The sequence below is a fragment of the Anabas testudineus genome, chromosome 11 (assembly GCF_900324465.2).
Source record: "Anabas testudineus chromosome 11, fAnaTes1.2, whole genome shotgun sequence".
NCBI lineage: Eukaryota > Metazoa > Chordata > Actinopteri > Anabantiformes > Anabantidae > Anabas > Anabas testudineus.
In genome coordinates, this window is record NC_046620.1 from 7,823,050 (window position 1) to 7,847,271 (window position 24,222).

At 39.9% G+C, this 24,222-nt stretch overlaps 1 protein-coding gene across 1 annotated transcript in view; it reads right to left on the reverse strand.

Moving 5' to 3' along the window:
• Nucleotides 1-24,222, reverse strand: part of LOC113154158 (dolichyl-diphosphooligosaccharide--protein glycosyltransferase subunit STT3B) — a 69,290-nt gene that overhangs the window by 4,393 nt on the left and 40,675 nt on the right. The window contains exons 4-14 of the mRNA XM_026348195.1: nucleotides 20,808-20,873; nucleotides 13,113-13,212; nucleotides 11,468-11,566; nucleotides 9,636-9,782; nucleotides 7,423-7,471; nucleotides 6,620-6,774; nucleotides 5,407-5,618; nucleotides 3,712-3,899; nucleotides 2,674-2,845; nucleotides 1,964-2,137; nucleotides 1,017-1,130 (exon numbers count right to left, since the gene is read on the reverse strand). Coding sequence (XP_026203980.1) covers nucleotides 1,017-1,130; nucleotides 1,964-2,137; nucleotides 2,674-2,845; nucleotides 3,712-3,899; nucleotides 5,407-5,618; nucleotides 6,620-6,774; nucleotides 7,423-7,471; nucleotides 9,636-9,782; nucleotides 11,468-11,566; nucleotides 13,113-13,212; nucleotides 20,808-20,873 — 1,476 coding nt within the window. The remainder of the gene's footprint in view (nucleotides 1-1,016; nucleotides 1,131-1,963; nucleotides 2,138-2,673; nucleotides 2,846-3,711; nucleotides 3,900-5,406; nucleotides 5,619-6,619; nucleotides 6,775-7,422; nucleotides 7,472-9,635; nucleotides 9,783-11,467; nucleotides 11,567-13,112; nucleotides 13,213-20,807; nucleotides 20,874-24,222) is intronic.

Sequence of the window (24,222 nt, forward strand, 5' to 3'; positions counted from 1 at the left end):
TTATTAGCCACGATAGTGTCGTCTCTTGACACAAATGTATTAGCATTTTTCAGTGCTTTACTTAAATGTTAAGTAAAGTGGAAGTGTGTAGGTTTCTGGGACCTTGAGTTAACTCCATTCGTTATATACTCCCCATTCTCTGGACTGTGCATTGTTATTATCCTTAAAGCGCCACTTAAAGTTCCTCCTCAACTACCCTGTGCTATGGTTTGGTACACTTTTCTTATTGTTGATGTCCTCTAAGTCCTTTCCCATTGTCACATCCTGTTTCTGTAAACCAGATCTGTCCAGACTAACACTTTCTTTCTTCTCAAGCGGAGCTCCTGCTCTGTCTCCTTCTGTCTCTCCGTCTCTTCACCCCAAAAACATCGCTGTGAGCTGCACAGAGCTTTGGCTGTCTGCAGATGGCAGCTGCATTGATTCTCCCATCTATGCTGAGCTGTTGGCCCGGGTCGCATCTACAGTCAGGATGTAAGCACCTGGCAAGAAGGATCCCTCTCATCTCTGCACTGCTACCTGCCAGAAGTAGCCGTGGCGCATTTCAAAGCTTCCGCCAGTCCTTCATATTCCTCCTCCATCCTGTGTTTCCTCCAACACCCCCCTGTGTGAACCTCAGGAGATCCCCAAGGCATCTCCTTAAATCCTCTTCTGCCTGTCTGTCAGCCAGCTAGCTCTGCTTTTAACATACAGTAGCAAGAGGTTTTACACCTTAGTGGTGGCAGCTGCTTGTTATTCTCTGGTAAAGCAGCATAAAAAAAAGCAGCAGCACTTTTTTCCCCATTGATGATGGCAGCTGCTTGTTACTTTCTGATTTTGACACTGAGCTGGAACTCATTATTTGTACCTACAGAGTGGATCATAACCCCAGAAAACCTCTCAAAGTCCACTGGAGAGCTTCTTTCTAGCCCTGACCGCACAAAGAAATGGATGAAATGATCAAAGACAAGGCAGCGATGTAGAGCTTTTGGGGACATTAGAAAACTTCTCTGTTCTGTTAGAACTTCGAACTTCCTCACCTGCATTTCACCAAATCGATAATACGACATCTTATACATGAGGCAGTTGAGCAGAGTTGGCGACCCGGCCTTGTCCACTCTGAACTCTCCCTGAGGGGTGAAGTAGTCACTCTCCTAAAGACGACAGGGAGGAAAAGAGAAAATCAGTAAATTATGAAGTCATTTAGTAGCACAAGCATCAAGAACTCTGGCGTGGATTAAAAAAACAAATAATAAGTTGGTTGACACTGACTAAGATTGAAAATAATTAATAAATAATGTTATTATTGTTGTAACAGCAGCTATGTTATTCACATTGACATATATCATATTTTTTAAACTGTATAGTAACAATTTACATTAAATTACAATACTATGTACAGCACGTTTAAGTTACTGATCAAATGACAGGTGAGAATCAAGATTTTAAAGGACTAGTTCAACACATTAGGAAATGTGCTTATTTTTATTGTCTTGGTGCCGTAAAATAATTCTTAGGTCCAAGTAAAACTGAACCTTTAGCTGAACATCAGACTGTAAGCAGTATAATGCTTCCATAATGAAGTGAGGATCAAAGAGAAATCGGATTACTGATATGCTGCACGTATACACAACTATGTTTCTACAGTGCATGTAAATTCATATTGAAGTGAGTTGCATATTCTAATTTCTCTGAATCGCCTGGTTCCTTAAGTGCATATGAACCTTTTCAATGTGGTTTGGGAAAGTATCGGCAGAATTTACTACATGGTTACATGATTCTCCAAGTCACATTTTTGTCATGAATGCACCAATAAACACCCTGCTGTCCAAGCTACAAGTATGTGCAATAATCAGTTTGTGTCTGTGCATCATTACATAAGTGCAAGAGTGAAGAGGAAACATTGATTTCACAGCTGTGTGAATGTTTGCTGCATGACTTCTAGTAGAATAGCTGCAGTGACAGGCTGTTACTGTCTCACACTCACCCTGATGTCCTTGGGGTGCTCTCCCTCTGCTATCCTCACCATCCACAGGAACTTGTTTATATCGTCGCCTGAGTAGCCGATTACACCTCCAAAGATGATCAGCACATAGTCCACATCCAGGGACCTCATGATTTGGTAGGCTGCACTCTCATTAGATGACATGGCTTTCCCCACCTATAAATAGTGGATAGGAGTAAAAAGTCTTACTTTAAAATGCATTTTCCACTTCCAAGACAAGAAAAAAAGAGCGAGAACTATTAAACAAAGATCCATCATGCCTTCTATGTAATTACATTTGATGGGGACAGATGCTGAAGAGACAACAGGCAGCAGGTAGAAGTGAGAGAAAAGAAAGCTAGAAGGCTTTAACTGAAAGACAAAACCATTTGTCTACATTAGGCAGCAAAACAAGAAAAAATAAATAACTCAAACCCACAGAATCTGACAGCAATTAACTGAAATCCCCCCACAGTGTAAATTCAATGGAAAAAGTAAAAAAATCATCCGGCTTTTTGAGCGAGCAGTTTTATAGAGTTTGAAAATTACATAAAAAATTCACTGAAGTGCATGTTAATCATCTTGTGGCTGCTTAAAGAAATAATTTGTTTCTCTGTCTCTGAATGCATGTAATAGTAAAACAGGATGAGAGCACAAGCATGAAGACAAAATAGACAGAATAAGACGAGACATAAGAGAAATGGAGGGCTCACCAGTGCTATATGACTGTTATTCCATGTGTTGTTATCTACTAGAGTGGTCCTGTTGGCCATGCCAGCTATCTGGTAACCGTAGTCCCACCATGACATGACGCGTGCATGCTCGTCTGTATTCTGTCTCAACCAGTAGTAAGCCTCCCTGAAGTCATCCAGGATGTTTCGTGTCCTAACAGGGAAAATATGGTTTGACAGGTAACAGCATTGACAAGCATATGACTGCAGAGGCTATTAATATTTCAGTTAAGGCTTTGAATCAGAAGGGCAACAACAGCTGAAAATAGAGCATCCACGTATGCTAAACTGAGGGTTAAAAACACCTCGCACTTTGAACGTTTGTGTCCTAAATTTACCTCGAGGAGCAGGAGCAGACATAAAGCTAGGCAACCAATTAACTGTAGATATGCTAATCATATTATGACTCTGTGTCTGTGCACGTTCAGTTATGCACGATTGTGTGGGTGTGTATGTGCGAGAGAAAAGAGCAGAGCGCTGCACCCTGTAGCACAGCTAAACCATTGTCTGACAAGTGCCACAGTATCATTAATATATGTATGAGAACTTCCGTCTACCATTTACTCTTGGCCTTCAATATTTCCTTCCTGATGCTTAAAGAGAATAATTATGCCTGTTAAGAATCTCAGAGAGAATAATATATCAGCTTTATGTAAATTCAGAGATTGTCGACAGATGTTTCCTTGACCTAGAAACACAAAGTTAAGCAATCATGTTAAAACCTATAGGTGCACATATCAATGTTTCCACAAACCTCTCATGAAAAATACATATGTTCAGTTTATCCTGCTGCTCTCTTCCTGCACACACACACACACACACACATTCAACTTTGCATGCAAGGAGGAGAAATCCACCTTTCTGCGTTATGAAATATTAGCAGGGACTTTGCACTAGTCCTTGCAGTGATTTAAAGTAATACTTGTTTATTTATAATGGCTCCTTTCAAGAGCAGGTGCTTCACAATAGAAAAAACCCATAACTCCATTAACGGTGAAGTGTGTGTGTGTGTGAGAGTACCCGTCATGGTTGTACGAGGCTAGCACCACACTGGGGCTGGAGTAGGCGTTGCTGGTCACCCAGGTGCAGTGGACGGCGAACATCATCAGCAGCATCAACATTAACATGGTGACTATAGACTTGATGTTTGGACCCAAACCCTCCTCTGCCTTCTCCTGCTCAGACACATGTTTGCGCACCTTTCCAGCCTGCAGGGGGAGACAAACACTCTTATGATGGACAGCACAGTCTGAAGCACTACAGAAATATCAATTATTAAATGGGATTAATTATTGATTTAGCTAATTGAGCAAAGTATTTTAAAGCATCCTCAAGTTTTCTCTCCCGCCTGAAGATGCTTCGCTGAAGATTGTGAGATGAACCCTGTGATGAGTTAATATTTTACAGCAGCTGCAGAAAACTGTGAGGCCATGAAAAGAAAACTATGGTGAGGAGACTGCACCATATGAAAATTATTCTGTAACTAGCTACTCCAATTAGTTGGTCTAATACTGACACTGTGGTTGAAAGTGAGCAATAATACAAGTAAATGAGGTGGTTAACATTTGAGTTCAGAAAGTGAGAGGCAGAACTGACTGAAACCTCTGCTGCAGGTCTGTCTGTAGTTCAAAACATATCATTAACAACATAAATTATCTATCTGAACATGACAGACGGATGATATGTGACGATAAAGTAGTATAAAATAAAGTGAAGTTGAAGGTTGTGTTCTTTCAAAAAGCCCTAAGGCCTTTTTTTACTGTAAATATTATGTCTAAGTCTAAGTTATGTCTGTGAAAATCCTGTCTATCCAAAATGCCAAACGTCCACGAACTTAGAAAAGCAGCTCTGCTTATAGAGTTGTGACATTCAGTTTTTGAGATAAAGGACATGTTGAAGACCTGTGTGCATAAAGAAACTGCAGCATAGCAAACTTAACCATCCCACTTGGGAATCCACCATTCAGATGGAGCAGCAGGACAGCTACGTTTGTTATTTACATTTAATGTTTCATCAAAAATTCATCTTAAGGCCTGAAGATCATGCTGAAAAGGGGATTTGATCTCAAAATATTTCCATAGCCTTTTGTTAGAGCTTTGCTTCCTCCAGTCTGAACTCCTCTCTACTGGCACATTTCTGCTTTAATTTGAAGTTTGCTTCAAGACCATGTCTTCAATAGTGCATTACTGCATATTTTTATGCTAGTGCAGGGCATCAGGAATATTTAATAAACACCACCATGACAAGAAGAAAAGAAAAGAAAACAGTCCAAAACTAAACGTGATTTTTTTTAAAGACGGTTTTAGAAGCACCTTTAGATGATAGGTGTCTGTGGTGGCACAAAAAATAAAGGAGTAATGATACAAACACAGACTCAACAGTGAATACAGCAACCGGTTAAAATACAACAAACAGACACGACTACAATTATGGAAACGGCAGCAAACAGTTGCAGCTGAATCACAGTTTGTCCAAACTAGTGGGGAGTGAGAACAGAAGCTGACAAACAAGCAACTGATAAATCCAGATCCCAAAGGCTGCTGGAAAAGCGTGTAACAAGAGCAACTTGGAAAAACATCTCAGGGGTGTTTTAATAGACCAATGTTACTGTGCTACTGAATTTGAAGATATTTCAGAGTTTGTACAAAACATCCCTAATGACATCAATATAATTGGACTTTGTAAATTAGTTTAATGACTCTGTCCTGTCTCAACCTTGTCATAAAGATTCCCAGAATTCCTCTTGTCATCCTCGTCGCTGCTGTCCTCAGCAGGGGGCTTCTCCCTCTTAGTGTCGTCTCCCATGTAATGCTCAAAGACACTGGAGAAAGCGACAGCCGACAGCATGCACACCACCGGAGTCAATGTCAGCATCAGACGCACCATCACACCGGCGAAATAGACTGCGCTGATGGCATACAGGGCCACTGGAAGGCAGAGGGTGAGAAGACAAAGCAGATTAAGGTCAGACAAAGAGGAGGACGGCGTGAATGTAAAGAGACAGGAAATGAGCCAGAGAGATAAAGACATGAAAAAGAGAAATTGAGTTGTTAGAGAAACGCTGCATAATCAGTCTATGTTAGCTCAAACCTTAAATAGATGGAGCGCTGGCTGCCCTCTGTCCTTGAAAAGTGCCAAACCACTTCAACAGGTGCACAGCTAATCAATAGCTCTAATTGGCTGATTAGGTTTGAGGGAGAAACGCGCTGACTTGCTGAAGGTCTGTGCTGTGTGCACAGGTTCTCTGCCCTTGATCTGGGCTGTCTTACTCTATAAGGATTTGTTTGAGATGTTCTATTTTTCTTTCAGGCTGTTTGAAATTATTAGAGACAGAGCAGATACTGTACAGACAGGAATGTTTCCTGGTCTTGGAGGTATTCAGTTAGATGCAGGGATAAGACTCCAGATCACCACAAATACTACCACACTATGCTGAGGCAGATTTCTCTAAAAACATCCAACCAAAATCCTAAAGAGTAACTTGATACAGTTTTTCTTTTAAACATTAAACATTAAAGTGTACTCCATGGAACTGGGACATGTGAATTTCCATTTACAATGTGGAGCTGGGGAAAGGCTAATTAACAAATATTTGAATTAGCAGATTTCTTTATCTGTATTAACAATCTACAAAGTAACTAGTAACTGTCAAATAAATGTAGTGGATTAAAAGCTGGAGTACAAGTACCTCACACCTGCACAAATACATACTTGTCATGTTTTTCTATTCTTTTCTTAATTCCCACAAGTGTCTACAGGATTATAGGATTTCTGTGCCGAGTAGAAACGTTATTCGAAAGTAGAATTAACAGTGCAGAAAAGTACTTCCAGAACCAGTGACTCATAAGTCTATGACACAGTGGAAATGAGGTTTCAAAATCCATTTTCCAAGAACTGTAAAGGTGTGATCTTAATAAAGCATTCCTACCAAACACGCGCTCATCATTGATGTTCTTGATGCAGAACCAGAGGCCTGCTGGGAAGGTGCAGACAAGGATGTGGAGGTCGAAGAAGAATGAGACCCATGTTGTCGGCTGGTGCTCTGACACCGACGCTATGATGGGGATGTGGATCTTTGCATAGCTGTGGATAGAGGGAGGGAGGGTGAAGGGAGCAAGGAGAGACAGACAGGATGTAATTCATGTTGGGTTAAGCTCGCTGGGAGTGTAGAGACAAATTATACAATACAATCTGCTGATTAACTCCAGAATTATGAGCAAAAAAAGATAATTTACCTCCTCAGCATGCTTATGGTAAATTATGAATAAATTTAGCACTGCTGATTAGTAATGTTCGTCTTTTGCTGTTAGTGTCTGATCTGTGTTTATTCATTATGGGCTTTACACTGTAGTTTTGATACGACTTTAAATGTTTCTCTCTCCGAAGTGTTTTGTGATTACAGCTGGGAAAGAGCAACAACACAGAAAGGAATTAGTATGAGCCTCCAAAGGGAAGAAAAAAAATATTCCATACTGCTTCAGTCAGCAATCAGTAGGCTAAAATTGATTGGGTGTGCTGAAATATCAAACACTTTGCAGTGCATTTGGAGAACACAGGGTGCCTGGTGCTATTCGGAGGTAAGACAATAGTTCAGCACAGAGCGTATGCTGTACTGCTCTCCCCTCTGGGACAGTGCACAGGGGTTTTATAGATGTCTTGGAAAACACACATGCACTTGACTGAAGAAGTGTTTCATCGACAGTCAGGAGTGTGAAGGTCAGCAGAGCTTACCCGGTGTCCCAGAGAGAGTAGAAACGGCCGCTCCATGGAGCAATGTATCCTGGAATAGGAGAAGACAATCAATTAAGAAACATAAAATGCTTTCCATGATGGTGTGTAGTTCACTGAATTGCTGTATATTAATGTAAATACAAGCCACATAAGGTCTTTAGTCATTTAGTTGTTGTTACAACTAAATGTAATTATTTCTACAGCAAACTCCACACAACTGTGCACATATGAACAGATCATACAGAAACCATCACATACAGGTCTTTTAAGGTTTTTAGACAAATCAATGTGGAAATATACACAAATATAATATTGACTAATTAACTAAGTATCTATAGATGTGAACCGTTTGTCTACCCCTGAAGAATTTAATTGTCAACTGACTAAGTAGCATAATTAAATTATTGACTGTCACTAAATCACAGCAAATAAACAGTATAAAGCTAAGGTTTTGGTCAAAAATAATTCAAAACTAAGATAAACGTGAGAAGAGAATATATGGATGGTGAAATGTGTTTTATTGATCATACCTAATTACTGAAATCGACTTGTTTATAAAAGTAACCGAAACTGTTTAAGCTGCAAATTAGACTGCACAGGGCGTTTTATGTGCACATATAAATGTCTTATTTTGGTTAAGCTTTGATCTGGAATACATTTCAGCTCTGAACTGTTGCCTGGAGGCTCTGAGACACTCACACACTCAACATGCGCACAGACAACACAAACAAAAGATTTGAACATATAGCAATATAATTTCCTTTCTTTCTCTTTTAAAGAGATTGTGACTAATTGGTTTAGTATTAATCATGTTGTAATCATCATCATAAAAAAAACTAAGCATTTATTTATTTCTGTTACAAAGCAGAGATTCAAGACAGGCAAGAAAAAGATGTAGAAAAAGTGAGATGAAGAAAATATTTTGGGAGTTGATTTAAAGGATGACACTGATTTAACCAATCAATACTTGGCTCTGCGTTCGAGATACGAAAGAAAATTCAACCTTCTGCTCTGTGGCAGAGATTTTTTATAAGAAGAACAGTCTGACAGACCAGAGTGGGGTATGCACAGTTTAGCTGTAAAACTGGCTCATCACCAGTCAGCGACTCCCACTGCTCCATTCAGATGGCTGACAGATCTCAGCGTTTACCAGACGTCCAGATAAAGCTAGTATCCTCTCTGGACTTCTGTGTCCAAATGAGCACATAGTGAATTCTAAAGCAGGCAGGAAACGAATCTAATGTCAGCATTACTGAACATGTAATGAACACACAGCTGGGTGTGTGGTAAATGCTGTGATCTATACATGTAGCATACAGTAATATGCCACCATCTCTTTGCTCTGGGCACAGTTGCATGCAACTAAGTCTCACTGTCTTCATGATTAAAAAAAAGGATAAAGCTACAGTATTGTATCAACACTTTGGCAGGCGACATTGGAAAAGTCTTAAACTTTGAGACCACAAACAAGTGCAGAGCTGAAACTAGTGGAGAAGGCGAGGACAAAGTTGAACCAGCTAGCGATGTGCATCAAGGTTCAACCAGGCCGGCAAACAGCACATATACAAGTTCACAAAAAGACACTCAATATCACCCACAGCTCAACAGTTGTAGCATTCATCTCAGTTTATATTTATTTATCGTTTGCCTTCCAGGTTTCATTTTCTGACAAACCAAGAGCTGATTAGAAGCCCACTAGTGAGGTCTGGGGGTCAGACCATCAGAGGATAGTGTATGAACACACTGTAACTTTGGCTTAAATAAAAGAAAACAAAATCAAAAATGGCTGAAATCCCAGATCTGGATCGCCATCAAAATCAAATCAACTGATCCTTGCACAAAAGGCTATTTGTCCACCAAATCCCAGCCAAATTCTGAGATTTTTATTACATATTGTACCATTAAACAGAAACAGATGGGAGTGAAACCATTACCATCTTCTGTTTCAACACGCTAGGACATTATTAAAAAGTTATTATAAATGATAGGAAGTGATCTTGACACTAATACTCAGGAAAAATTAGAAGAAACTAGTAGAAGACTTAACAGTTTTTTGTTGGCAGTGGCATCATTCAAACATTTACACATCATTATTAGAAAATGATCCGACACCGTGTCACTGTCACTGACTCAAACGCAACATTTTTGGTTTTGTGAAGACATATTTCTGTCTCTTTACAACATGGTTTTTCAAAATACAAGCGCTGACAGACCTGTGTATGTCAGATAGATTACTGTGAGGAAGACCAAGCCGGCAGCAATAGAGACTCCAAGGAAGAAAAGCGTCTGGAACTCCTGTCTGGTCAGTCTGTCTTTCAGGTACTGCAGGAAGGCATAGGCTTGGAGAAGTGCAAACACACCTGAGGGAAAGCCAAAGAAAAGAGCAAAAAAGAGAATGAGCAAACATACCAAAATAAATAAATAAATAAATAAAACCCTGCACTGAAAATCTGAGGAGTCCCTGATTCATGCTGCTTCCTGCAGGGTAGAAAGTGGGTTTACGCGGTTAAGAAGCACCGCTGTCTGAATCCTGTTTGGCAGAATTCTCAACAAAGCAGCCTTTGGCCGTTCATGCAGATGTGAAAGGCAAATACTACAGGACAACATATTTGAAATGGATGAGTCAGATTTGTGTATATTAGGCTCTCTCTTTCCCTCCTTGTCTTTCTTTTTGCAGCAGGTCAGACTCTCTCCTCAACTCCTTCGCTCTGGAACTATCTCAGCGCTGTTTACTCCAGTGCGTTTTAGTTCGTCTGGTGAATTCAACATAAGAAATTGAAAAAAGGCCCAGTTTCCTTCGGTTTCGTCACCTCCCATCCTTTGGCAAACCTTGTGTGAAATCGCCCTACTCCTCTGCTAGCCCTCCACTGCCCACGGCACGTCTCACCCATTTCCAAGGTTAAGCCCCCCGACTGTCTCCTGGAGAGCCGCCACAGTGCTAACACGGTTGTCACTCTATGCCACCCTGCTTTCCTGCCTCAGGGACAGTCATCTCCACGGTACCGACAGGTCCATGGCACTCTCTTCCTGTCCCCCACTGTGCTCCCTGAATGCTACCACCAGATGTTCTGAGCAGCTGCTACCCTGCTGACATAAAAATATGCTCTCTCTTTGTGAGATAGAGAGTGGGGAATCACAAACAGAGTGAGAAATTATTTTTGGTGGTTCATTCTTGAAAGCCTCTCATAACAACGTTTGTGGAAAGGAAACAGGGACATTTCAACGCACGCCTGCTGCAGACTTTTTCAAAGAAGGTGCTGCTTAGCGACAGTCCTCTGCTAAACAGGATGTAAGCAAACACAAGAATTGTGCACGTACATACGCACCCATCCATGCAGTCAGGGAGCAGATGGACCCATTCTTGAGAGGCGAAACTGAACAAGCTTCAATAAAACTAACCACAAGCCAAAAATGAGAAGTACTTAAAGTGCTAAATCCATATTGGTGGCACGTGAAGCTGCTTACTTATTCCTATTTTGTAAATGTATTCTAGGACGGTCCTGTGTTCTTTTACAGACAGAGCATGACTCATGCTCTCAGGGTAAGGGGGAATCAATTCCTGCTGAAGCCAACCAATCTTTGCATGTGTGCATTCACGGTCTGTAAGGTGCTTTAGATAAGCAAGTAGATAATCACACCTTTATTACATGAACTTCAGCATTCAGCCTCACCATTTGTTTTCATTATGTTTTGCAGCATGCCTTCATTGGCAGGGTCACAGCATGAAAAGCATGAAAGCTCTCAAAAACAAAACCTGCTTGGTATCAATGTACAAACCTCAAGGCAACTAAAGTACTTATTGTAGATTTACATAGCAATGTTTGGTATAATGTTAAATGCTCATAATTCCACTGCAATTCAGACTATGTGTGATAAAAGTATGCTTCTTGCTGATTCGGGCACAATAAAAACAAAAATGCTTGTGCACTCACGTACTTGTGACATTTGTTGAGAAGAGGAATGACTGAGTCATGAAACTTTCTAAAAGTGAACTTGTTGAAGGATACAGAATAAGACATTAACTGGTAAATTGAGTGAGACTTACCAGCAGCAGCCATGTGCTCACTGGTCCTGATTGGCTGGAAGCCGACAAAAGGGATCTGCATCGACAGCACCAGACCGACAATGTAGAAAGTGCTGTAGGCTGCAAAGAGAGAAGAGACAAAAGAGGTGAAATAGTGAGAGAGGGAGTAGAACAGAAAAGAAATTAAACAACCAAAATAAACTATAGCACTAATAAAAACCTTCAATTCTACTCCTCTACTCCAGTTTGGCTGTCACTAAGGGGAAATCAACCTCAATAGAGGTATTTAAAGTTTATTGATTTTCACTGTCGCACCTCGGAGGGAATAAATACAAAATACCTAATCTAATGTCATTTACTGAGAAAATGAGAGCTGGCTTGGCGCAGTGTGGCAGGGAGGCCTGGAGTGAGACAACGGTGCTGAGAACAGTGCTACTCCCACCTTTGTAGCTGGGGGGAACCGATTCGCAGTCGCACCAGCTTAATTAAGATTTCATACTCTTCCTGAAGAGTGTGTCTCGTTTTTGAAATAGTTGTGACCGCCCTCAGCAATCTCTTCCTCACACATCTGCTATTGACTCAAGACAGAGAGAGATGAATTGTGAGGAAACATAGACTGCGAGGCATTTTATTAAACCAGGATTTTCTTTTCCTTCTGTATGTTCCTTCGTTGTGACTGAGAGACACCTGGCTCTGAAAGGAGGAGCTGGAAGATGAAGTGAGGAGGGAAGGTGAAAAATATAGAAAGTGCATGACAACCTAATGTCTTTTGTGTCAACAGAATATATCTTCAAATATATTTCTCCATTCCCCACTTGCTACCAAAAGTTTCACAAGGCTATTGGATGACGCTAAGGCTGCTCATATCCCCGGTGGAGCAGTTAAGGCGGAAGGAAATTTTCCACTTCGTCTAACGGTCCTGCATCGTTAAGTAGAATCTCATTGTTGAAGAACCATTTGGAGACAGAACTGAGGCAGGTCAAAGCCCTCTCAATGTGAAGGGGCCATAATTTATTTTCAGAGCCCTCAAAGACTATGCTTTGCAGTTAAAGTGAGAACAACATATAATCATGTGCAAATGATACTTGACATGGTACCATTTATCTTGACCACCACAGGAGTGCCTGTTGTAAGCTCAGAGCTAAGCTGGTGACCGATGTGTGGATAGTCTGAAGGACTCGGCTTGAATTTTCGGAGCCAACGAATAGTGTTGGAGTTGGAGCCACGTGCTTTGTGAAACTGGGAATGTGTGTGGCGTAACAAGCCTATCCTTTTTACCAGAGCTCTGCCTCTAGTAGTCAAAAAAACAAAATGAAGAGGATCAGGTAGCAGGTGGCTGCATTTACTGTTAAGTGGTGTGTGGGTGTGTGGATGTCTGTACTGCCGATGATGGAATGCTTACAGTGTAGAGGGATGAGCGCAGGCGTGACTGGGTATTTGAGCTTGTTTTGGGGTCAAATGCTTGGCAAAGTTGTTGGAAGACACATGGGAGGGAGAAGAGGTTTGTCTACTTATCACATATATTTCTATTATAACGAGGGAGGATTTGAAAACGCTTTGCATTTCAGCTACTATATGTGGGGGAGTTTTAAACATCAAGTCACACTAAAAGTTAGTGTGTGCATTAATTGCTTGTGCGCGTGTGTGTGCAGGTGGCAAAACTTACCAATGTAAACTCTTCTGCTGTAGCGTTGCATCAGCAGCAGCACAAACACATGCAGAGGAATCAGGTTGATAATGAACACATAACCTCCCCATGCTGACACCTAGAACACACAGACACAGATACAAGTCAGTGGACATACTGTGGACATTGTCCTGTGTCATTTTCCTTTATTTTCTAGAGAATTGAAAAGGTCCCGCATGATCAATTATTCAGTTTGTTTTTCTGTTTCAAATAAGGTAACCCTGCTGGGTGGAGGCCTTCCAGATAAAATGCTACAAATTAGCTTTGCAGGAAAGATGTCAGGTTTGCTTCAAATGAAGGGAACTAATCGAAACCAATTCCAGTTGAGATACAAAAGGTTTCCCATACTGTCACCAATCAATGAAAACCATGAATCTCTTTTTTATTAGATAAACTGAAGGATTAAGTGTTCCTTTAGGGGTACAAAGAAAACATGCTGCTGCCTTCTAGGCAAAGAAAAACTATTTAGAAACAAATTGGATTACTGGAAAAGTGCATGTCACAAAACAATTTGGGATATGCATAAGAGGGAGGGTCCAACAGGGCTGTTTTTCTTAGCTCATCAATAGGTGATGTTCATTTTAGATACATCTGCTAATCACAGCTACTAATATGTCTAATTTCTTTTGGCATTTAACCCAAATCTCCTTCTAGCATTTTTGTTGCATGTAAATGCAAAATAAAGTGTAGATTAAGAAGTTCGCTGTAAGTGTGCATTCACGGCCAATTGCAAGCTTTTATAGCTTGTGTTGTAGTGTTGTATACAGCTCGCCACTCCTACAAGGTTGACCAGTCATTATAATCAATCCTTAACCTCTGACAACACCAAATTGAAATTGTTTACTTTATCAAGCTGTAAGGCATTTCTAGTTTAACCATTTAACTCAAATTTTGACCATGAAAGACAACAAGTTAATTTCTACACACATTATAGCTGCAATTAAAGATTATCTTATTATTATGATAGTTTTGTACATTTTCAACCAGCAGTGCAAAAATCAAACAATAGTCTAGATCTAGAAAATATCTTAAAATCATCTCATCAATCATTTAAAAATGATTAATCAAATGTTTTGATTGACAAATCAATCACCAATAGTTACTGTATATAATGTTTATTGGAGCTGCAAGTTAAAAAAAAGTACAACTGAATATGTGAAAATAAAAAGCTGATACCTTTGCCCACACAAGCAGCCATTCTTACATGTATGCTTAAACACACTGAGTGGGATCATGAAGTGATGTAAAAACACCTTATTGCCTCTTCATTAGACAAAAACACAGCTATAAAAATACAGCTTATAGAGAAGCTATAAGAACCAGGCAATCATACTTTACATGTTAGATATAAAATGCGAAATGCATCAGTGACTTTAAAAGCTCCACTCAATTTACACCTCAAGCATTTTTGAGGTCCCCTAAGTATCACAGTGCTGGATGTGTGTTGGCGGGGTGGTGGTGGAGGGGCTATGAAACAGCTCCACAAAAACTTCACTGACAAGTTTTCAATTGCCTGTACTTGACTACAGCAAAGGGCAAATGGAAACTGTGAGAGCACTAGACTGAAAGTCTGAAGAGCGTAGAGAAAGAGTGAAAGAATACCGAAAATGTGAACAGAGAGAGAGGGTGGGGGGCAGGACGGAGGATATGAGAAAGAAGAGTTGTAAAGTGGTAGAAAGTGAAACATTAAAAGAGAGACAGCAGACAAGGAGAGTGAATTAAAAGTGAAAAGGGATTGCTTAGTCGCGAATTGTTTGATCCTTTATTCACAGCAGCTTGTCAGAATAGGCCCCAATGCACCTGCTAAGCACGATGAAAAGAGCATTCATTAAACTTATGCAATCACAGGAAAAAACGAGCACATCATGTCTAATTGATAAATCACGAATATGTTATATTAAAAGGCACAATGTGAAAGAAAAACCCCCTAAATAAGTTCTGTGCTGAATAGTTAGGTGTAATTATCTTCTGGTAGTTGTTTGCATCTGTTCTCTTAGATGGTGACAGCCAATTAGTAGCATGTGAACCATAACCTGAATAAATACCAAAGATGACTTCAAATTAAGAGTCATTTCATTGTTGACAAATAGACGGCATATTGAGACTGTTGCTGACTGGCTGAGAAGTAATTAAAAGCTTCACAGCTGTAATATAGTGATGGAGACTACTGAGCTTGACTAAATATGATATGTCAACATGTTTGTATGTGTCCTGTAGAAGTGCATGGTGTAGCCAGGAACAGAACGGACAGAAGAGACACAGTCAAATTCAAATTAATATCAAATCCTCAAAACAGGTCCCTTAAATGACTCTTTCCTCAACATGGTCTAATGCTACCACAGCACAAGTGCTATGTACAATCATCCTCAAAATGAAGAGACAGCAGTGTAAGAATTTATTAGTGAGTTTTGTCTCATTGCTGGTTGGTATCAATGCCTGAGAGCAGTTGCGTTTTTATCTGTTGTATTTCAGATAAGACCTGAACGGAGGATTTCCTGGAGCGGATGCCATGAGCTAACGTTATGACTACACCGTTTTCTGGTACATTTGCATATTGTAAGCAGTCTACGTGCATATTGGCCTATAAAATAAAATGATGTTGATTCACATTCACGTTGCGCTGTAAGTTGGTGTAAGTAACCTTTTGTAAATGAGTAGCACAAGCGCATTTGTGATTACAATGAACACTAGCCATGTAAACATTAGTGTGTCTCGTCAGAGAGGAAGTCAGTCAAGTATTAATAATAAATATTAATATTTTTATTGCTTAAACTGCAGAAAGTAATAATGTTAATATACTTTGTTGGACACTGATGTGGTTCTCCCTCCTCTGAGACCCTTGCCATTTTCCCTTTTTCTCCATTTTACAGTCCACGCCACAGTGTAGTGCATTGCGCAGCAGTAATACTCAGCCTATTGGTCATATTAGAGAAACATGGAAAGATGAATGTCTATGTGAAAAAACAAAGCTCTATTTACTTTATATGAATGTGTGTGAGCACAAACTGGCTCAATTTAAAATTATGGTTCAAACAGCCAGCTCTCTGCCCAAGTCACAGGCTAACTGCTGAGGCCAGGGATCAGAAAATGTTTAGAGCAAAGTCTTTTAGCTGTTATCGCTCTCTGCATTTCATACCAGACTTATCTGATGACCACAGAGCCACTCGGAAAAGGATATAGAGAACACAGCATGCAACAGGAAGAAGCGGCTTACTCTGTGTGTGTGAGAGTGTGTGTATATACAGTGAGGGAAAAAATTATTTGAACCCCAGCTGATTTTGTAAGTTTGCCCACTAACAAAGAAATGATCAGTCTATAATTTCAATGGTAGGTGTATTTGAACAGTGAGACACAACAATGACAAAAAAAATCCAGAAAAATGCGTTTCAAAAAGAGTTATAAATTAATTTGCATTTCCACAAAGGAAAGAAGTATTTGATCCCTTCGAAAAACGTGCTTTAGTACTTGGTGGCAAAACCTTTGTTGGCAATCACAGAGGTCAGCCGTTTCTTGTAGTTGGCCACAAGGTTTGCACACATCTCAGGGGGGATTTTGGCCCACTCCTCTTTGCAGATCCTCTCCAATGTTTGGCAACTCGAACCTTCAGCTCCCTCCACAGATTTTCTATGGGATTAAGGTCTGGAGACTGACTAGGCCACTCCATGACCTTAATATGCTTCTTCTTGAGCCAGTGATTTGTTGCCTTAGCCGTGTGTTTTGGATCATTGTCATGCTGGAGTACCCAACCACGTCCCTTTTCAATGCCCTGACTGAGGGAAGGAGGTTCTCACCCAACATTTGACGGTACATGGCCCCATCCATCCTCCCTTTGATGCGGTGCAATTGTCCTGTCCCCTTGGCAGGAAAACACCCCCAAAGCATAATGTTTCCACCTCCATATTTGACAGTGGGGATGGTGTTTTTGGAGTCATAGGCAGCCTTCCTCCTCCTCCAAACACAGCGAGTTGAGTTGATGCCAAAGAGCTCGATTTTGGTCTTATCTGACCACAACACTTTCACCCAGTCTTCCTCTGAATCAGTCAGATGTTCAGTGGCAAACTTCAAACGGGCCTGTAGATGGGCTTTCTTGAGCAGGGGGACCTTGCGGGCACAGCAGGATTTCAGTCCTTCACGGCGTAGTGTGTTACCAACTGTTTTTTTGGTGACTATGGTCCCAGCTGCCTTGAGATCATTGACAAGTTCCTCCCGAGTGGTTCTTGGCTGATTCCTCACCGTTCTCATTATCATTGAAACTCCACGAGGTGAGATCTTGCATGGAGCTCCAGACCAAGGGAGATTGGCAGTTAATTTATGTTTCTTCCATTTGCGAATAATTGCACCAACTGTTGTCACCTTCTCACCCAGCTGCTTGGCGATGGTCTTGTAGCCCATTCCAGCCTTGTGTAGGTCCACAATCTTGTCCCTGACATCCTTGGAAAGCTCTTTGGTCTTGGCCATGGTGAAGAGTTTGGAATCTGGATTGATTGATTGCTTCTGTGGACAGGTCTCTTTTATACAGGTAACGAGCTGAGAGGGCTGCCAATGTCAGCTCGTTACCTGTATAAGATCCACCTGGGAGCTCGAGATCTTGCTGACGGATAGGGGATCAAATACTTATTTCCTTCATGGAAATGCAAATTAATTTATAACTCTTTTTGAAACGCATTTTTCTGGATTTTTTTTTGTCATTGTTGTGTCTCACTGTTCAAATAAACCTACCATTGAAATTATAGCCTGATCATTTCTTTGTTAGTGGGCAAACTTACAAAATCAGCTGGGGTTCAAATAATTTTTTCCCTCACTGTGTGTGTATATATATATATATATATATATATATATATATATAAAAAAACACACACAAAACACACAAAGTGTATCCAGCCTTTGCTCTTGCTGGGAGTCCTACTGTTTATTTGTGAAAATTATTGTTACTGTGTTTTTGCATGTGCTTATTTGCCCAGTGCGTCCTCTGTAATACCAGCAGTGACCTTCTGAGTCATATAAGATGACATTTAAAACAAAACAAACAAACAAATAAACCAACACACTTACCTACGATCAAGGTCAACAGTCGTGCTGCAGTAGTTACATGCCCAGTTAAACTAGATCAGGCCGTTTTGTATCAGGCCCGTACAGTACGTGTACATGCCTGCAAATGAGTCATATGTTGATTGCTGCAAGGCTACACCTTGAACAAAGGACGTACTCCTTCTGGTCTTTTTCTCTTATGACTACAATACTACTTAGTGAGTACTATTAAGTACAATTGAACAGAACAAATATGATGTGCCTAAAATGATAACACACCAAAGAATTTCTGATCTTTCATGTCTTTATTGAGAACAACTATAAATACGACATAGTGCTAGTGGAAAAATTATGTGAACCATTAGAATGAAGAACTGGTTATTTAGTGAAGTGAAGGACATTCATGCAGTTGGGGACGAAACAAAATTTTAGCTTGCTTAAGCTGATATATGAATGAATAATAGATCAACACTATCACGTCTAAGATGACTCCATAATCCACCATTAATGTCTGTAACAAATGTCATAGCAAACCAGCCGATAACATTTGAAATATTTTATTCTGGCTTTAAGTCAGGCAGAAACACAAATTCACTGAGCAAAGGAGTCTTCTGTATGATTAGATGGTACAGGTTGCTCTCCTAGTTAAGACTGTGACAAGTTTAGAGAGAAAAGTAAGCCAAAGCTCTGGGAATAAACACTGAAATGCTGTTGATCCATGCTGCCTTGGATGTCCTGTTTTTCGCTCTCACTACACCCTCGCCCTCTCCCTTTCCCCCATTACCCCTGGAGGGATAAAAGGAGTATGTTACGCAGCTACCCAACTGGTTCTGTAGCTCCTGTCCATCAGTAGATTCTTTTGCTGTGATCCTGTTCTTAATCCTGTCCTTCTCTGTCCTCCTTACCCAGATTATGCCAAAATCCAGAGAGGGGGTCTCTCCTTCTTTGTCCCTATATCTGCCTTATAGTGTCACATTCGATTAAGCCCCACAGGAAAATCTAGCCTTTACTACATCCTGATTAAATTGACAGTGTAAGGTGATGGGGTGGAAAAAGACAGCATGGGTCAATGAGTGTATGCAGTATTTTGAATGTAAGATGAAAAGGAGGCAGTGTGGGCTCCTGGGAGGCTGGTGGTGTTGATGAAGACATACAAGCCTAGTTAGTTGCTTGCCTCGTAGAGGACTTATCTGCAACAGTGGGTGGGCTGCAGATATAGTGCAGAGAAACCTATCATTGAGGGGAAGGAGGGATAGGGTGTGAAGAGAAAGCACAAATAGGGAGAAAGAAGCATGGAGACTTAATGTTTCCACTGTTTCTGACTAGTATAGTGTGGAAGTTACATCACAGTATACTCACTCTTTCATCATTCTGAATTGTTCTCCATATCTCTTTCCTCTCCATCCTTCTCCCCCTTTATCTGTCCACACCTCTGTCTATTCCTTTGTCTCTGCCCGACTTCACTCTGTTTGTTCTCCACCCTTTACTATCCTTGTTTCACCAATCCTCTCCATCCCCCTCACATGCTGTGGCCCAGTATGATCAATGAAGCTGGATTTCAGTAATCTGTTTCATTTAACATCTGTCTCACTGGTGGCCACAGAGATTTAGTCTGGAATGAGCAAGAATTTGGAGATTTTCATAGGCATTCGTGCTCCCTCACACACACATGCAAACAAATCTGTCGCAGACGCAGTGTGTCTGGATCAGCTTTTTTTCCTCATCTCCCTCATCAACCCCCTGATAGGTTTGTGCCAGAATTCATAAATAATGCAGAAAACACCGGCTAAACTGCTCCTCCCTTATTTCCATGCACTAACATGTCACTGCTGGACAGAAGACAGCAATGGCACTCTAAATGACACCCCAACATTGCCATCACAGGACATGCTCCACAAACACAAAGTAGGATTTGTTGTTGTGTTTCTGCCATCTTGTCCGTTTGTGTCAACTAGGGCTGAAACGATTCCTCTGGAAACATGAATAAGTCCGGGTTTTAATAAAACATTTCACAAAATTTAAAAATGTGAGTGTGTGACACACAAATTAATATAATTAATAAAATAAAGCATGTGTATGACACACATTCTTGTATTATTTGATTGGATTTGAAATGTCAACTAATAAAGAGGAATCCTTTATTGCCAGTGAGACATAATTGTAAATTGACAAGTAAATAACAGGAAAACAAATGGAAAAAGGATTTGCCAAGTGCTGCAATCAATCTGGAACAATAACTGGAACGAGAATTGATAACAACTAAATGATATTGGAGCTGTTAACTAAAGATTATGAATTAATTTTCAATTAATCATCTGGTGTGTGAGGAAATGGTGTTAATAAAAATTTGTGTTTTAATCTTTTGTTTAGTCAAAACCTACAGTATAGTAAATATATTCCATAAACAATATAAAACAGAATTATTTCACAATTAATGAACTGAAACTACATGATGTTTGGCATTTTTGCTCGAAAAATTACTTTGAAAAATATTATTTTTGATGATCATGCATCATTGCAGCTATAAACAAAACCAAATTTATCCACAAGGTGAAAAGCAGCTGTGCACTAATGAAAGAACATAATCATTGTACATTCAGACCAAATGCATTACAGAAATATGTACCATGTTTGAACTTTTCTTACCATGTAGAAGTAAGAGAGACAACAGCCAATGGTCCAGAAAACTGAGCCTGTCTTCACTGATTTGACCTAAAAAACAAAAGACAAAGCAAAAAATGGTACACAGTCAGAGCTGTACATTGACCATTCATTTCAACATCAAATAAGTATTATATGTAACATTGTTCTTTATTTCGGGTACTAAATCAGCACTTTGTGTTTTAGGCTCACAATAAATGAAGACATCACATGCACACCATAATCTGTGATAATGCTTCAGTAGGAGGTTCATTCCATTGTTTTACGCTCCGCTGCTCCAATTAAAACATTTTGTTTACTCTATGATCTATGAAAGTATTTTTAAATGCAAATGTAAAATAAAAGTGTTTAAAACCTTAAAAAAGTTTTATTCACCTTGAGGACTGATTAAAAAATATTTGATGCATTTTTAAAAGTAGTTTAATGATCCCAACACAACGCTGTGGTGAGAGGGAGAAAGTGACTCTTTGAGGCCTTAAATAATCAAGTAAATAAACTCTGCTTCCACACCACGGGCTGACAAAGCAGGCAAGTGTAGATATTAACATTTAAAAACCAAACACAGATACACACACTTGATAGGGTCCCAATGACAGGGAGGGGGAGGAGGTTGTCCATCCAACAATGCCTCGTATTTGCTGTTATGGGACAGTCAATTTCCACTGAACCAAGATGCTCTTGCCTTGCCCAGATAACCAGAAGAGTGTCACAGAGAGACCACCGGATCAACCACTAATCAATTAGGTGCTCATATAGACACATACTTATGCACAAATAAACTGTGCTCAAGCAGCGGTTTCCCCATGTGTTGAGGTTGGCCACAATAAGTAGGTTTGCGGTGACCTGATTCTCATTCTCTTCTATAAGGAGGCAAAAATATCTTTGCGAAAAGGAGGAAATGACAATGTTTTAGAGCTTTGTTGTTCGTGTATGCATAACAGAAGTAAAGCTCCATTAGGATGAGATTTATTTCTCTAGGGGAGATGGGTGATTTTAACATTACATGCACTGCTAGTTGATTTCACTTCTATCTTGAGTGTGCACATCTAAACCCCAGTAGTAATTAAAGGCCAAACTACCTACTGTTTTTCATTGTTGATGGAGTGATTTACAATGCTCAATGAATGTCTTATAAAATTAAAATATAACATATCTGGTGTCTCAGAGTAAAGCAACGTATTTATAGTAGTAAATATATTCTAAATGATAGATTTACTGGTACTCCTGGAAATGATTCATATTTGGATCATATGGATATAGACATGCATGCATGTTAAGGCTAAGAGTAAAGGCTATAAAGGTGGGCCAAAGCTAGCAGGCAGCTTTGCGCCGTCGACTCATTGCATGTACAACCCATGTTTAACTAATGGCCATACTCCTGCTCTCCAAGCTGCTGGTCCTTTTGTAAAAACGGAGAAGTCACATATTGCAAAACCAGTCCATCTAATCTAATGTGAGCAAAGAGAAAGAGTGGAACTATTGTTAGAACAATATAAGCTCAGTGCGCAGGGACAGAGTAAAGCAGTAGGACAGTACAACTCTGTGTGTGTGTCTCTATACATGTTACTAAAAAGAGCAGTTCTCCCGTGTGTGAGAGGATTCAATTATAGATTATGGGAGGGTGTGTGAATTTGTGTGTGTTGGGAGGGGGGTAAACACAGAGATTAAGAGAGTGGAGTTGAATAGGTTATTAGCGGATAAAATGAAGGAGCTGGATAATGAAGATTGGGTTGAGGCTTGAGAGAATGGCTCTGTGCATTTCTGACATTTGGAAGAAGAGGATCTTGCATAAAAACACAAGAGAGTGGAAGAAAGAATGAGCAATAATGACATGCAGGGTGAGTGAGAGCAAGGTGGGAAATACAATAAAGAAGAAGCAAAAAGCAGAACGCGGCCAGAGCAAAAGAAGGGACAAAGGAAGACAAAGACAATTAAAGGAAGACGAGATGGAAGAACGATAGAGAGGAGGAAAGGGAAATGCAAAGACAAATGTGCGTAAATGAGACTGATAATAGGAAGCAGTGGACCATGGCCAGGATGATTGTTTTTCAGGGCCCTTGCCAAATAGAACGAAGGACATGAGTGAAGAGGATTTTTTCCATCCAATGGCACTGCTCTGCTGTTGATGCATCACCTAAAAAGGCGGTGATGGCTGCCGCAAGGAACACCTGCCTCACTTGAAGATGTATTGACCATACACACACGATGACAAGAGGCCATTATAATAACGCATAGAGAAACATGTTGTTAACACACTTTTCCTTGTGTGAGAGGATAGACACAGGATGAGAATACCAAAAAAAAAAACAAACAAACTGCAATGCACTGTACAAGTATATGTTTAAAAATGCTGAATACCTAAAGCAGCCAGGAAACATTACAATTGTCAGGCTGATTGAGAGTGATGTGGCCACGATGAACTGAACAATTTTGTATCATTTCAAACTTTTATAAAAACTGAATTTGTGAGCAGGAGTGTAGATTTAAAAATCTGACAGTAAGTATTGCTGCTTGTTGTTGTTTTATTTGTTTTTTTTTTCCTGCTGTACTTTTCTTTCTCCTCTTTCAACCCACCTCTACCAATTGAGGCAGATGGCTGCCTACACTTAGCCTGGTTCTGCTGGAGGTTTCTTACTCTAAAGGGAGTTTTTTTCCTCTCCACTGTTGCCTAGTGCTGATCAAGTGGGGTTGTTAGGTTTTCTATACAATTCTGTATAGAATAGGTTTTGTAAGGTGTTAAACCTTACACTGTGTAGTGCCTTAGGATAATTTTTGTTGTGATTTGGTGCTATATAAATGAAATTGAATTTAATATTGTGTCAGATAATCTAGAACAGTATTTATTTCATCACCCAATACCTATAAGAAAAACATCTGTTGCTGAATTTTTTTTTTAAAACACTGAGTAAAATGTGATAAAAGGAAAATTTTATGTCAGTTTTATCAAGGTATTGATAAATAGAAAATTCTTATGAAGCCCAACTTATCTCTGGTTCTGGATAATTTAGGTACTTGGCCGAAGCGTAATCGTTACTTTAGTAACATAGTGTCCGTCATCAGATGTTGCTGTTTTTCCTAAATTCATATTCAGTCCCATGTGACATAATAGTAAGATGCATAAAATAAAGCAGTGGAGAGACCACGCTGATACACTGAAACAGTACAGTAAAATCATGTAACATTAACTGCTGTGGATCTGTGGATACGACATCATTGTTAATTTCTGTAGGATATCTTCTGTGTTGCCATCAAAAGGAATAAGTGAGTTCCAGGATTAATGTTGGCAGTCAATTATCTTCTTCTGGATGTCTGCTAATGCAAACTAAACATTTTAATTTTATCCAAAGATTTAGCTTTCTTCTCATCTCCTCTACTAAAGCTGAACCTAGTGAAGAGGTTT